Source organism: Carya illinoinensis, chromosome 3 (genome assembly GCF_018687715.1).
Source record: "Carya illinoinensis cultivar Pawnee chromosome 3, C.illinoinensisPawnee_v1, whole genome shotgun sequence".
Classification (NCBI taxonomy): Eukaryota; Viridiplantae; Streptophyta; class Magnoliopsida; order Fagales; family Juglandaceae; genus Carya; species Carya illinoinensis.
The window spans coordinates 39,950,551-39,967,034 of NC_056754.1; the positions used below are offsets into that span (position 1 = coordinate 39,950,551).

General features: G+C 34.9%; 1 protein-coding gene across 4 annotated transcripts; it reads left to right on the forward strand.

The window, feature by feature from the left end:
- The first annotated feature begins 10,528 nt into the window (after positions 1–10,528).
- Positions 10,529–16,255, forward strand: LOC122304223 (suppressor of mec-8 and unc-52 protein homolog 2). 4 transcript variants are annotated; one of them, XM_043116343.1, is made up of 11 exons: positions 10,529–10,683; positions 11,276–11,591; positions 11,785–11,975; positions 12,157–12,271; positions 12,523–12,571; positions 12,695–12,784; positions 14,015–14,083; positions 14,163–14,286; positions 14,645–15,003; positions 15,153–15,536; positions 15,848–16,255. In XM_043116343.1, the coding sequence occupies exons 2-11, from the start codon at positions 11,545–11,547 to the stop codon at positions 16,124–16,126; spliced, it is 1,707 nt and encodes a 568-aa protein (XP_042972277.1). In that variant the 5' UTR covers positions 10,529–10,683; positions 11,276–11,544; the 3' UTR covers positions 16,127–16,255. The 4 variants fall into 4 exon arrangements, with proteins under 4 accessions (XP_042972277.1, XP_042972276.1, XP_042972275.1 ...); XM_043116342.1 differs by having other exon boundaries at positions 10,532–10,683; positions 11,260–11,591; XM_043116341.1 differs by having other exon boundaries at positions 10,535–10,683; positions 11,173–11,591.
- Positions 16,256–16,484: the final 229 nt, after the last annotated feature.

Consider the following 16,484-nt stretch of genomic DNA (forward strand, 5'->3'; position numbering starts at 1 on the left):
AATCAGGGAGAGTTGAACGCTCGATGTCAGCTCGACAGTGAGCTCGAGCAGATGCAGGAAGGAAGTTCGCTCGAAGCGCGTTCGACACGCCGCTCGAGCGAACATGCATTTTTAGGGTTTTTCTGCTGGTTAACTATATATATGATATGGCCGTACTGTTGAAACACTATGGACGTACAGTGAGAGATCCATCATTGTAATGTGATATTCCTCAATAATAAAATCTCCTGCAGCTCCCATAGATGTAGGCAATTTGCCGAACCACGTAAATCTTGTGTCGTGTGTGATTGTTTATTGCTTTTCTCGTTCCATATTCTCTTTTTCAATTCATTGTCATAGTTTTTCACAACATATTGTTCGCAGGGTGACAATCCTTCTCTATAACCATGTATACGTGGAGAACTATGGAGAGTTACTACCAGAATTTCTATTTACGTGTACAATATAAGAGTGACAAAAGTTGGGCAATATGGATGATATAATCTCGAATGGGATAGGACCAACTACTTTTATCTAAAGAAGATGAGGAATTGGATTGGAGCAAGTGATGCATGTGAAATTAGTTGCATTATACTAATCCATAGGTTTTTTTTTTTTTAGAAATGGACAAAGTTGGATGTGTCTTACTATAGACTTGGAAAAGACTACGTTTTGTATGAACGTGGAGTGAAAAATTTTATTGATTTTGCTCAAGTCTCTGTGCGTTATAGGATTGGACGAAATAGAAAGTCATATATTTTTTAATGATATGGATTTGGGATATACTCGATGGGTATTGCATGGTGAGCCTTATGAACAATTTGCTGATATTTCCTTTGACTCTAGTATTGAAATGAGGCACCTGGATGACAATAATGAGTTGCATCATGATAGTGAGCTGGATGAGATGGAGGAGATGTTGGGTGACATTGGAGCTGGGATGTTTATAGATGAAATTGACGATGATGCCTTAAGTGGCCGAGGAACTAAGTTAGAGAATTTCTCTAAAATGTGGGAAGATGCAAAGCGTTAGATTTATCCTAGCTGTACAAAATACATCAAAATGTCATTTATTGTGCGGCTAATGCACATTAAGTCATTGTGTGGGATGTCAATAAAACCAATCAACATGAAACAAAATAATTGAGAAAGGGGTTAGGGTTTGAGTATAAGTTGATACATGCAAGTAGAAATGATTGTACGTTGTTTCAGAAGGAGAATAAGGAAAAACGTGCATGTCCTTTATGTGGAGAGTCGAGGTGGAATGGTAAAAAAAATATTTTGGTGAAAATTTGCATTATTTTTTGCTCAAACCAATATTGCAAAGGCTATATTTGTGTAGCCTAACAACTCAACATATGAGGTGGCACGAGGAGAAATGAGTTAGGGATGACAGATATATGAGGCACCTAGTTGACTCAATTGCATGGCAAAGTTTTGATAATAAATGCCTAGATTTTGGCAATGAAGCTTTTAATGTGTGTCTAGGACTAACAATGGATGGATTCAATCATTTTGGTAATATGATTACAAGTTACAGTACTTGGCCTGTAATGTTGATTTCATATAATCTTCCACCATGGAAGTGCATGAAGGTGTCAAAATTTTTGTTAACTTTGCTTATCCCCAACCCAAGATCACTTGGGAATGATATTGACGTATTCATGTAGCTGTTAATTGAAAAGTTAAAAGATCTATGGAAAAATGGCATCCGAACTTTTGATGCATACACGTCGACATCTTTTCAGATGCATATTGTAGTATTATGGACAATAAAATATTTTCCACCATATGACAATTTTTCAGGTTGGAGTATTAAAGGGAAGTTGGCGTGTCCCACATGTAATAAGGAAACTGCAAATGAGTGACTAAAATATTCAAAGAAGATGTGTTTCATGGGCTATCAATAGTATTTGTCAGCAAATCATGAATGGCAAAGGGAATGCGCTAAATTTGATGGGTGAGTGGAGGACAGAATTGCATCAAAGGAGTTTCCTGGGGATGAGATAGTGGAACAATTGATGAACTTGAAGCGAACAATTTTGGCAAATGTCGGGGGAAAAAGAAGAGAAAACGAGGCACAACGGAATTGAATTGGACAAAGCGGAGTATTTTTTTTTACTTGCCATATTGGTTGTCATGCACGTTGCGACATAGTTTGGATGTAATGCATATATAGAAGAATATTCGTGATAATATATTGTGGATGTTGATGAGCATTAACAAAAAGACGAAGGACACGATTACGACAATGAAAGATCTTGAGAGAATGAGAATTAAACATAATCTTCATTTGTGGGTGGAAGGCAATAAGGTGTTTATGTTGCATGCTTGTTTTACGATGACTAGGGATGAGAGGATGGACTTTTGCAAATGGTTGTAAGATGTGAAGTTGCCAAACAGTTATGCTTCAAATCTTAGTAGATGCATGAGCCCTGATGAATGGAAAATAAATGGATTGAGAAGTCATGTATTCTTGTAGAAATTTTACCAGTAGGAATTCGTGGGAAGTTAACTCCTAATGTACGTGTTGCCATAACTTAACTATGCATTTTTTTCAAGGGTTTTTGTTGTCGAGTAGTAAATTGAGATGTGTTGTGAAAGATAGAAGACGATATTGCAATAATACTATGTAAATTCGAGCAGATCTTTCCATCATTATTTTTTGACGTAATAATCCATTTAGCAATGCATTTACCTCGAGAGGTACTGTTAGGTGGGCTGGTGCAGTTTTGTTGGATGTATCCAGTTAACAGATATTTGTATAGACTAAAGTGCACTATTGAGAATAAAGCCTGAGTTGAGGGGTTAATAGCAGAGGTTCATATGCACGAAGAATGGTTGACATTTTACTCTCTACATCTCCGTGGGGCGAGACACGCGTTAATCGTGAAGATTGAAATATTGATTTTGATGCTCCTCGCCCCGTGAGTTATATGTGTTTTTCTAAAATGTACAATCGTTGGGTGCAAGAACGGGGTACGACTTAATCAGTGGAGAGTTGGTAAAAGTTCAGTGGTATGTGTTGAATAATTGTCATAAGATTGATGACTATCTCAGGTATGTCAATCCATATTTAGAATAATTGTAATTAATATATATTCTATTAACGTACTACTATATCAAAAGCGAGTCAAGTATTCTATTCTTTTTACTTCTATACAATGACCACATGGACAAACTTAGGACAAAAGGTGTAGAGGATATAGAGGCGAGGCACGAAGAAAATTTTTTAGGATGGTTTGAACAATGCGTATGCATTTAAATGTCCCGTATAGTAGAATATTTGATAACCATTTTAATTTACAGTAACTTTGTATAATTTTGTTACTATTTCATTTATTAGATTTTGGAACAACGTGCTTGGTTTGAGGTTATAGGTTCCTTACTATGGATTGTGAACGTAATCGAAAAATGCAAAACTGTGGTGTGTTGGTTGAAGGTAGTCATGGAACAGAGGATATTGACTACTATGGTGTCATAAGTGACATTATTGGACTGAAATACTTGGGTAGGAATGTGACATATGTATTTAAATGTGATTGGTGGGATCTAGACAGTGGTCGGGTATCGATACATAGGGATAGTCACTTTATGAGTATCAATACTATATGTAAATGGTATGAAAATGATCCGTTCGTATTGGCTTGTCAAGTGATCCAATTCTATTACTTGATTGATTCAATGAAAGGGGCGAATGAAGTGAGTGGAGAGATAACTTGGTGAGTCGTACATAAGTTTGTTCATCAAAATATTTATGATGCATGATTGGTAGTGGATCATGATTGTAGTGGAGATAAAGATAATACTTTGATTATAGAGGCCTATCAGGAAGATGGAGAGGGTACTAATTTAGTTGTTGACCTTGGTGCACTCGAACTAATGCCCTTATGTAGAGGGGATGTCCCACCCGTACATCTCGATCCATCTATATTAAATGATCATTTAGTTGAAGATTTTGACGAAGCAAAAGAATCAAAACAAGAAGAAGAAGAAGAAGTCAATGAAGAAAATGGAGAAAATGATGATGAAAGGAGGTTACGAATATGTTATTGAAGGAGATTTTGAAACAAGCATGGAAAATCCATCTGGAGATGAAGAATAAAAGTACTAAATGTTTAATTTACATCGATTAGGCTATTACATTTTTCATAATTATTTCTTAGCTAGTTCATTGAAAATAATAATACTTTTGAAGGATGCCATCAAATGATAACGAAGAAATGTGCCTCATCCCCCAAGTCCCAATCCGGTTAAGGACTCGCCAACTGAGGACTCCACTCCTGATCAATTTGATACACAAGAGGCAGACGACCAGTCCACACCTATCAGTAAGAAAATTCTTGTTGATAATTAATTATATTTGAATACTTGGGAAGATTGATTTTAATAATTTTAAATATATTTAAATATTTTAGTTGATGCCTTGCCACATTGCGTCTGTGGCTTAACACATGGCTTGGCTCTAGAAAAAAGAAGAAGGTATGGAAAAATCAAGGTCAACATCCCAATAACTCCACTTAGGGTGTGGATGATAGTGTATCATTGCTTTTCTCATATGTCGGAACACTAGTCCGAGCTTATGCGCCATTTTATGTGCAGTCTCGGTGAGATGTTCTGAATGAAATTAAGGATCACATTTGGAGTTGTGTACTGGTGAGTTTCTATACCTTAGTTTTTCTCGAGATGTTTTAATATAATATTTTTGACACAATTTACTTCTTAGGATAAATTCGACTTAAATTTTGGCCGTAATAAGGAAGTAAGAATTGTGAATGAGTTGATGGTTACATTATTTTGGCATCACAAGGAACAATGTCATGACCACTTCAAGAAACTTGAGACGTTGGAAGAGATTGCTCAGTCCCTTTTTCAAAAAATGAAGTTAAACGATTGGAGAAAGTGCTATGATATTTTTGCAAAGCCCAGATTATTAAGTATTCTAGATTTTTTCTTACATCTATATTGGTTTCATATATTACATTTAACATTGTTAATTTCTCCTGAAGCACTTAAGTTCTATTAATACATAGAATAGAACTTCTTTGACAATCCATCACCGCGCCGGTTCGAGATTATTCCAACGCCTTGTCGATAAAATGGTAATTACAAATTAAAACTCAGTCATTTTTATCATATTCTTTATTAAAGTACTAACATGATTTCTTAAAATTAGTACTGTGGCTTTGTTAAAAGTGCGATGATCTTAAAAATTTCTCCATCGTTCATGTCTATACTGCTACTCATATCGATGCGCACAACAAGTGAATTGATTCTGTGTGACGCTCCCAACTTCCACGTACGGACACGTGGAAATTGAAACGTCGGGATGATGACAACACGGGTCACCATCCTATTGCCAAGTGTCAAGTGTGTGTACATGCAACAAGTGTACAATAAAAACACGCAGCGGATAATAAAAGTCTTATAACTAGGTACCAGAATTTTTGTTTAATACAAATCCGTTTAAACCACACATAATAAAATATTACAAGTCTCAAATATGATTTCAAAACAAAAATACAGGGCATAAAAACTAGTAGAGCTATTTTTTGACATAAACAACTCCAAATCAAAACTCTAGTGGAGCCGCCTCCTCGGCCTCAGCCTCCTCCTCCTCCTCAACATCTGCATCAAAATCTACGGTACCAAAATGGTGCCGCAGGCATTGTTTTTAAAATCGTACCGTACCGGCTGGTATATTCCGTACCGGCCATCAGACCGGTACATAAATTCTACATATTTCGTACCGGTTCAAATACCGGCCCGTACTGGCCGGTATTTCGGTCTCGATTTTTTTTTTCATTTTTTCAAATTACAAATTCATTTTTTGACCCCGAATTTAGACTAAACTATTTATAATTTATATATATATATATATATGTATTTATGTATAATTTATTTATATATAAATTATTATTTTGGAATATAATTAATATATATTTTTAGATATAATTGATTTATATATCGACTATCCCGAAATGGTACCGGTATCGAAATATTTCATTCTAATGCCTTGACCGGTACGGCATCCGGTACGGTATTCAAAACATTGGCCGCAGGTAAGTAACGATCCAAATGCCACAAGATAAAAATATATTAAACTCAACAATATGCATAAAAGGATGCCAAATGAACATGTCCCATAAATCCACTTTTTTCCACGCACGGCAAAAGTCTCATTTGTTCCCAAAAACATATTACTTTCCAACTCATGCCAAAAGTCACATTTGGCCCAAATCCAATTCAATTCAATATCCAATTAATCCGAATGCACCATGGTCATCCGCACATCCTGGCTCACATCGTCATACCACGGGTAACGATCATGTGTGTGACTTTGTAACGAGCGGCCTAGTTCTGCGCCCTGCGCATACGTAGCCAAGCATCCTCTAGCCCCCGCCAGCAGAGGGGCCACGGAGTCGGTACAAGAGCGTTACCATCTCGCCTGCTCCCGTTGTCGCACAACGACAACCCAGGGACGTCACTCAATATATTGTGCTCCCGAGTGACCAGAGGAGTTCCACCGAGATAATACCCCATCTCAGCTTAGGGTCGTGATACACACGCATCCAAAAATCCATTTACATTGATAAAACTAGTTTTTCTCAATTTAATACATGCACATGAATGCATCATGCAATGCACACCTCAAGACACAATTTATCCAACAAATCACAATATCAACAATAAACAAACAACTCCGTCCTCAAATCCATCCGACCCCCGATTCGTCGGACTCAGTTTGGAATAACCAACCAGTCAATGAATTTATTGTAAAAGTAATAATATATTTAAATCTAAAATAGAGTTTGAAAAATACTTACAGCGCTATATGATAATTTTTGAATGATCAAAGAGTTGCAAACGACGAAGAAAAAGTAACGTAACAGTATAAAATACATTGTGGCCGTGGGTTGTAAAATACCCACTTTTGAATGGGGACAAACCAAGACTTGGAATTGATAGGGAATGGCCTAGAGGTATTTATGAAACTAATGGAAGTGAGAGTTGGCCGTGGGTGGCGGTGGAAGCGAAAAAACGGCAAAACAAAGATGAGCTCGTAGGGCTGCTTCGGCAACGGATCGGAGCTAAAAATAGGTGGTTTAGGACGGCAAGAGGTAGGTGATGATGTGGTGAAAAAATGATGGCCGGAGGTGGAACAATGGTGGCAAAATGGAGGAAAAACCGTGTGGCTTGGAGGAGCTCGTGGCGGTTAACGGTGGCTCGAATGGAGGTGAAATTTGGTGGGGAGGTGCGTCGGCCGGAGGGAAGATTTCTGGGTGGGTGGTATTGACCACCTTGCCGGCGAGCGGCGGCACTGGTCGGTGGAAGAAAAATGGCGATAGTGAGGAGAGAGAGAAAGAGAGCGTCGCGCGCGGGAGGAGAAACGGAAAAGAAGAAGAAAAAAGAAAGAAAGAAGAAAAGAAAGAAAAGAGAAAGAAAAAGAAAAGAGAAAAAAAAAAGATATGGGGAAAAGAAATGAGGTCCAATCCTCACATCTAGAGTCCAGAAACTGATCCGACGAAAATAATTTTAAAAGCTATAAAAAGACTAAAATAATTTAAACACCACATCAAACTAAAATATAATAAATAATTAGTAAAAACTAACAACTAAATTTTAAATCCAAAAATAAACTAAAATAAATTACATAGCAATTTAAACTCAAAACGATAATTAATATTAAGAAAGCTCAACAAAACAAATATTACAACTAAATAAATCCAATTAAAATACGATAATTTAAAATAAAAGAACTAATATTTTAATTAAATTAAAAAACTCCTCCAGTGAAAATACACGTAAAAACAGGGTATCACATTCTGTTGCCAAAGATAATTATGTAATTGAGGTCATTTTATGTGAATAAATTATACCAACATGTGAATGAATATTATGTTTTATTACTATTTTATTAATATGTTACTTATTGTATTTTTTCTTCCTAATTATTGTAAGAAAAAATGATTGAGTTATAGTGAACCCGTGAGGAATCTTCTCCTAGTGACATCAATAGATTTACACAGATCCTTGAGACCAAGTCTAGTTTGGTTGTCTTGATATTCAAAATATTCGTGGGTAAAGATATGATGGTGTTAGTAATATGCGTGGTGAATGAAACGGATTGCAAACATTATTTCTTAAAGATTGCCTATATGCATAGTATGTTCATTGTTTTGCTCACCGATTACAGTTAACATTAGTTGTTGCATCTAGAGAGGTAGTTTTTGTTCATGAGTTTTTTTCAAATTGAAACTTTATTATCAATGTGGTGGGTGCTTCATGTAAACGTCATGATGAATTGTAAGCTACTCAGGTAACACATATTGCACATATGATAACCATTGATGAACTTGAAAGTGGAAAATGAGCTAACCAAATTAGCACTATCAAGCGAGCTAGTGATTCTCGTTGGGGTTCTCACTTTTATTCTATTTACAGTCTACTGTGAATGTTTGAAACTACTTGCTTGGTGCTTGAAACCATAATAAAAGAATGATCCACTTACTCTCAACGCGGGGATGCAAATGCTGTTTATAAAATGATTACCTCATTCTAATTCATATTTATTTTACATTTAATGAAAGAAATCATGGGTATTACTGATGTTCTTTGTCAAGTTTTGCAGCAAAAATTTCAAGATATTTTGAATGCCATGAATATGGTTTCTATTACAAAAGAAATCATTCAAAAGTTGAGAAATGAAGGTTGGAAAAATCTGCTTGAAAATGTTCTCTTTTTCAAAGAAATTTGATATTGACATCCCATAATTGAGCTCTTGTTATATACAAGGTCGTGATCGTCATCAATGAGATCACATTACAATAGAGTATCATTATCATTTTGAAATATTTGATGCTGCTATAGATTTTCAAATGCAAGAGCTTGACAATACGTTTGGTGAAAGAACGATAAAACTTTTAACTCTTAGCTCAGCTTTGGATCCAAATGATGGGTATAAATCCTTTAATATTGATGATATGTGTTGTCTTGCGGAAGAGTATTATCCTCTTGATTTTTCTGAGAATGAGAAAATTAATTTAAGGTTTCAATTAAAACATTTTGAAGTTGATGTGCTTAGCAATCCAAAATTTCAAAATTTGAGATCCATTGTAGATTTATGCCGAAAATTGGTAGAGACAGAGAAATCAAATATATACTATTTTATTGATAGATTGATTCATCTAATTTTGACTCTTTTAGTGTCTACAGCAACCAGTGAACGAAGCTATGAAAATTGTTAAAACAAGGTTTCGCAACAAGATTGAAGATGAATTCTTAGCAAATAATTTAGTTGTCTATATTGAAAGAGAAATAGTTAAGAATTTTGATTTAAATTCAATACTTGATGATTTTGTTTGTTTAAAAGAACGTAAGTTACAATTTTAGACATTATATATTTTTTTGTTTAATATATTTGTATGAATGTCTTCATATTATTTCAATGATATATTATTCTTGACATATCAAATACTTTTTTAATATATAAGTTGTATTAAACGTATTTTATTTTTATTGTAAATCTTCATATCAGATTATTATATATCTTAAAAAAAAAATTTGTATAAAAGTATAACAAAAATATGTTATATATATTGTTCTAATTTTGTTTAGCCCCCAAAGAATAAATTCTTGGCTCCGCCACTGAATACAATCATAAACTTTAATACAATAAAAATACAATCATAAACTTTAATACAATAATAATCTTTAATATAACAATAATATAACCATAAACCTTAATACAACTATAAACTTTAATACAACAATAATCTTTAATATAACAATAATATAACCATAAACCTTAATACAACTATAAACTTTAATACAACAATAATCTTTAATATAACAATAATATAACCATAAACTTTAATGCAACTATAAACTTTAATACAACAATAAAATTTAATATAATAATAAACTTTAATATGATCATATATCAGTTGAACAGATATGACCGTTGTAAAAAAAGACTATTAGAAAATTTTATCTATTGGAATAATATAAATATTAGAGAATTAATGTGTAATTTTTTTAATAACGAATAAATATTCAAATTACAATTAGAATTAAAATAAATGAATAGTTCAACATATAATAAATAACTCAATTATTTCAAATCACAAAATAATATTTTAATTATTTTATTCAATTTTTAACTTTCATCTAAACCAATCTCATCTTATTTTACTCTTCAATCGTACTTAAATTATCATCCATTTGTGCATTTGCGATACATACATGAGATATATATTATTATTATTCAATTGACATGGTGGACAGGATGTGGTATATTTTTTTTGGAAAATGCTAAGCTCGTCCTGCAGTTTTATCCCTTCATTTTAACTGTTTATAAATTTTATTTATTTATTTAATAATTAAAAAAATACTTATTAGGAAATTTGTAATTTAAAAATATATATAATTTATACTAGAAGACACTACACCTTGACGGCCTAGTAACATGATGCATAACTCCAGGGTTGGGCCTGAGAAACTGAGTACTGTAGGGACTGGACCTGGACCAATTTATTTTATTGTTAATAAATATATTCATACGTCTTCGCAACTTCGAAACTCCTGCGCTTCCTTGTTATCTTCCAAACTCTTCTTCGTCTTCGTCTCCGTCTTCCTCCTTTTGTTGGTTTGATTGGTGATTAAATGCCGTAACAACTTCAAATTCTCCAGATGAAATAAAAGGTATTACATTTATACATTTATTCGATCTTCTTGATAATGAGGTAACCATATATATGATTTAAAAACCCTAATTCAAAGCAAGGACTGATTCAGGCCGTCTGCGTAGTAATTCCTTTTGTTTTTTCCTATTATGTTACTTGCTGTTCCTGATGGCTGGAGTTTCTGTAATTCCTTAAATTCAGCTCTTTTTATTTTTCGGTTGTTAACATTTTTAGTTGAAGAATTACTTGTGTTTAAACACGAGAGTTGTTGGCAAAAATTGGTCGTCTCTATGATTCCTTACACGAATTTGATTATTATGTTGTGTAGAAGTTCGTCCACATCTACAGCTCCAGTGGCTCTTCTACCACAAAATTTGAGCTCATTAGTTCTTTCCGTATCTCCATTTAATTGCATTTTTTTTTCCCAATTTGTTGCAAAAAAAAAAAAAAAAAAAAAAACTTGTAGCATCGTCTCTGTTCCTAACGGGTGTACATTTTTTATTTTCAGTTATACATCTTGTTGGTTTTTGGCCGTTGTTATAGCGCATGGCAAAGTTTGACTCACGAGTTTTATATTCTGCACTCTCTAATATAGAAAAGGACAATTCCAGATTTTCCTGTTAACTCCCTCACAGCCCCACCGCCTTTTATTGCTGTTATGCGGTGTCTTTGTTGGGGGGTGTTTAACTGATTCAGAATGTTCGGGCCTGCCCCAATCCTGGATGGTTCTTCCTCAGTGACCTTGCGTTCTCAATGTTGCAAACCCTAACCAGAGAGAAGCTCGAGACTCCTATATCTTCAGACCTATAATGCTGATTTAAAGACCTAGCTTCAATTACGCTTGTATTAGGAAGCAAATAATTTCCAATACGCAATCAAAATGACTTCGTCAAAGAAACATTACAAGGAGAAAGCTGTTCGTCGCAGGTAAGTCCATATGACTCAATCTTCTTTCATCTGTTTCATAAACCTTGTATGTAGTCTTTGTTCTACTTTAATTATGCAATTAATAGACTCGCTTTATTGTAATTTGTGATTGGTTTTGGTTTTAGGTAAAGGCATTTCCATATAATTGTAATTATATATATATAGATATCTATAAGGGCTAGGGACTGTGCAGGGAGGAGAAAGCAGAAGAACCAGAACTACCAAAGTACAGAGATCGTGCAAAGGAGCGTAGGGAAGACCAAAATCCTGACTATGAATCTACTGAATTGGGTTCTTTTCATGCTGTTGCTCCTCCTGGAACTGTTGATATCCGCGCAGCTGATGCACACAAGTTATCTATAGAGAAGAGCAAGTATCTTGGAGGTTCGTCTTATCATCAGAAAGAGATTCGCTGTTTTATTTGGTTTTTGCTAGTTCCTCTATCTGGGTTTTTGATTTGATGATTGTATCTATGTTCTTGATATATATCGATGCCAATGCTGCCCATGAGTAGCATAACCAATTTTGTGCGCTTCATATTTTGGCTGCATCTATTTTTGTTTAGGCGATGTGGAACACACACATTTGGTCAAAGGTTTGGATTATGCTTTACTCAACAAAGTAAGAAGCGAGATTGACAAGAAGCCAGATGATGAAGATGATGTTGATGGCAGGTCTAGGTATTTGAATTCTGATTATCACTCTTAAACATGTAACTTCATGTCTTTTTAGTTTAAAAAACCGAAATGTTAACAAATTAAGGCTGTTTATATGGATACAAACTATGAAGTAATGGCTTCTTTAGGAGTTTTAAAATGTTCGTGAGTTATTATCTAGAGATGATAACCATCGAAAAAACATGTTCCCCATCAATGTGATTATGGCCTTTCATAATTGTTTGCACTAACACATACTGGTTATTTACCGACAGAGCTTCTAAGGAAGACCAACAATTATCATTTCGAACTGCAACTGCAAAGGTCTGTTGACTTCTTGCAAATAAAGCAGCTATGGAATTGTAGTTTTAGCTTATTTAATGAAAAGGTTCTTGTATTTGTTTTTGCTTAAGCCATTTGTATTGATGTCTTGTGTATGTGCTTCAGTCAGTGTATAAATGGATGGTCAAGCCCCAAACTATTGTCAAGTCGAATGAGATGTTTCTTCCTGGTCGAATGGCATTTATTTTCAACATGGTAAGAATATTGTTACTTCTATATGCTAGTCTAGTTTGTAGCAGTCTTAATCACCATGGGGGATGTTAGGAAGCCCCATGTTAGTTCTTCCTGATATAAGCTCCTTTTTTTGACGCCACCATGTGTGCTTGTGTGAATTAGACTTTGTTTGTTTTCAGAAATGAGATGAGATGGGTTGAAATTAAAATTGAAAGTTGAATAAAATATTATTAGAATATATTGTTTTAATATTATTTTTGTATTGGGATTTGAAAAGGTTGAATTGTTTATTTTATTTTGTATGGGAATTTGAGAAAGTTGTAATGATGAGATGAGATGAGATGTAAAGTTTTGTAAAAGTGAATGGGGCCTTACTGCCTTCATTATAGGCATCTATTGAAATTACTTTAAGCTTGCTGCCCTGATCCTGTTTAATAAACAGATCTTGAGTCCGTAGTTTGTAAGAAACCAAAGAAATGCGATGCCGCATTTGCACCTTTTATCTGCCTATATAATCTACTCTATTCTCTCTCTAATTCTCTGTGATTGATCTAAGTATCAGATCGACAAACGCTGCTATATGCCAAGTAAACCCTATATCTTTTCTTTGGTGAGTGAAACCATAGTCTTATTCCTAATACTTTCCACTATCGAACCCTCACTGACTGTGCCCCTATCTACATCAATCCCTAACCCAAATTCCTGAAATTAGATGTAGAATTTGCAGCATTTAGCTGCTGTCCTGCATCATAGAGGCTTGGGATTAGGATAGGTAACAAGAAAAATTCTATTCATAATCCTCATACACCACACACCACTCTTTTTATTATTTTTTTAATTTTTTTTCTCTTACTAAATGTATGGTATATAGATGATTAGTAGAAAAATTTAATTATTTTAAGAAGAATAAAACTAAATAAAATTTTTTAAAAAATTTTAAAAAATTATGTGGTGTGTGGTGTATGGGGCTTATGAATAGCAAAGCTCAAGCAACAATGTGATTATAATGAACAGTGTAGTAAAATACACAGAGGGTAAGGGGCCAAAATGTATTGAATTGCAAGTTATGCGAAACTTCTGGAGAATTGCATGGTAATATTGTTACGAAGCTTGTATAAGTGGTATATCTATGGTCTGGCAGACATATTATATGCTAGGACTGGTAGATCTAGCTGCTGCTTTATGCATGTTTTTATTACCAGTCTGTAAGCTCAATCTCCTGACAGAAATTTCTCTTTTCCTGCATGCTAGGAGGGGGGATATTCTCATGACATTCCAACCACCTTACATCGTAGTAAAGCTGATTGTCCAGTACCTGAGGTCTATATTTTCTTGGCCAGTTCTTGAATTTGTTCTCTTATGACATCAGCTTATCTGTATTAGGCTTGTACTTTTGCAGGAAATGGTTACTGTCAGTGTTGATGGTTCTGTGCTGGATCGAATAGCTAAAATTATGTCATATCTTCGTCTTGGTTCTTCTGGGAAGGTTCTCAAGAAGAAGAAGAAAGAAAGGGACACAAAAGGTAATTGTTACATGCGTTAATGAGATAAGGCTTTCTATCCATCAAAATTATTGTACCTTTAAGCAACATCAGTTTGGTATTCTACCTAAATGTATGCTTGGAGATACGATGCATTCCAAGATTTTCTATGATCAGTAAAGAGAACAGATGCTATAGGTGGTTTTTTGTACTTCAGATGTGCAAGTCTCATTGTTAATCAGTCCCGTGTACTTGGGCTTTTGCCTGTTATTATTAATAAACTTTGTTTTTTAATAAAAAGAAGTCTTATTGTTTATCGTAAACTTACTTTTTGCTTGGCCGTTTTCTTGTTTGTATATATGATCAAGTTTGTTTTTTGCCCATTCATTTTTTATTGCAGGAAAGATTTCAGCTTCTGGTTACGAATATGATGAAGGGGATAAGCCTTCGAAGCCTAATGGTGGCATGCCAAAGAATCAAACTGAAAGAGAGTTTGTTCCACCTCCTCCACCTCCTCCAAGGAAAAGTCATATTGATTCAAGAGAGAAACAAGGCCCAGCGGTTGCTAGAGCAGTAGAGGAGGACATATTTGTTGGTGATGGTGTTGACTATGCTATTCCGGGTAAAGACTTGAGCCAAAGCCCTCTCTCAGAAGACATGGAAGAGTCGCCTCGAAATAAGGAAAAGCTTTCCTATTTCACCGAACCTGCTTATGGCCCTGTTCCACCCTCTGGGCTGCCTCAAGAATGGCATGGAACGGTTAGTTGATCCTAGAGAACAGGAAATACCAAACTGAGCTTCCAATTTTGCACTTGGGTTCCCTTTTAAGTTTTTGCACTTTTTCTTTAAAATTCTTGGTCTCATCGTCTATGTCAATCTTTTCCATATTGACGACCTTTTGGTTTCAGAACGGATATGATACAATGCAAACACAAGCATTGGCTGGTGGCTACCAGGGCGAGTGGCAGGACTACCAATATGCTGAACAACTGGCTTACCCTGAGCAATACCTCCAAGCAAACATGCAGACTTATGAAGTAGAAGCAGATTTAAATAATCTACAGGATCCACGCTTTATGACCCAAGAAGAGAAGGATCGGGGCCTAGGATCGGTGTTTAAACGGGATGATCAGAGACTTCAACAATTGAGGGAGAAAGATGCTCGAGAAAAGGATCCCAACTTCATTTCTGAGAGCTATTCTGAATGTTACCCTGGATATCAAGAATATAACCGTGAGATTGTAGATAGTGATGATGAAGATGACTTGTCAAAAATGGATATGGGTGGACGAGTAAGTAATCTTTCTTGAGAAAAAAAAAAGTTTTGGTTTTGCATATGAGCATATTTTATGATTTAATCATAAATTGAATGACAGCCCTTTTAGTTGCTTCCTTTAAGTGAATGAAAGAATTTATTAACAAAATTATATGCTTCTATCCTGAAAAATGTGCACCCAGAACTTTGTTAAGGACCTAACATGTTTCAGTGCTTCTTCGCCTTGTTCTTTTTCAACTAAATTTTTAAGAGATGGTAGCTATCATGTGACTGCTATGTCGATTTAACAATTGATGCTTATTACATTGTTGAAACCCTGTTCAACAGGCAAAGGGTCGTCTTCATAGGTGGGACTTTGAGACCGAAGAAGAATGGGCTACATACAATGAACAGAAAGAAGCAATGCCGAAAGCTGCATTCCAGTTTGGTGTGAAGATGCAAGACGGTCGGAAGACACGGAAGCAAAACAGGGACCAGAAACTCAATAATGAGCTCCACCAGATTAACAAGATACTTGCTAGAAAGAAAACGGAGAAGGATATAAATGGTGATGGTGGCCTCAGTTATGACGATGATTCACAACCTGGAAAGAAGCTTAGAATTTGAAACTGGGGAATTGATCTCCACATATTGATAGGTCTGAGCAGATTTTCGTTTCTAGTTTGGAAGTTGTAGATACTCTTCATTTTATTGTACGAATACATATAAGAATTTCCAGCTCCTTCTGCTTTGCTAGATTCAAGATTTGTTTTTTGTTTTGTTTTTTTTCCTGTTAATAATTGGAGTTTCGGCACACTCTTGTCATCATCTTAAATGTTGGCGTGTAAAATGTGTAGTTCCGAGCCGTCAAAGGATCCGGACTAAGGTATCATTTGATTTTACAGATATGATGAGAAGAGAGATATGTGAATGGTGGTGAAATAGTTTGTGAATAGTATTTAAATTGTTTGAGTTAAAAAGTTTT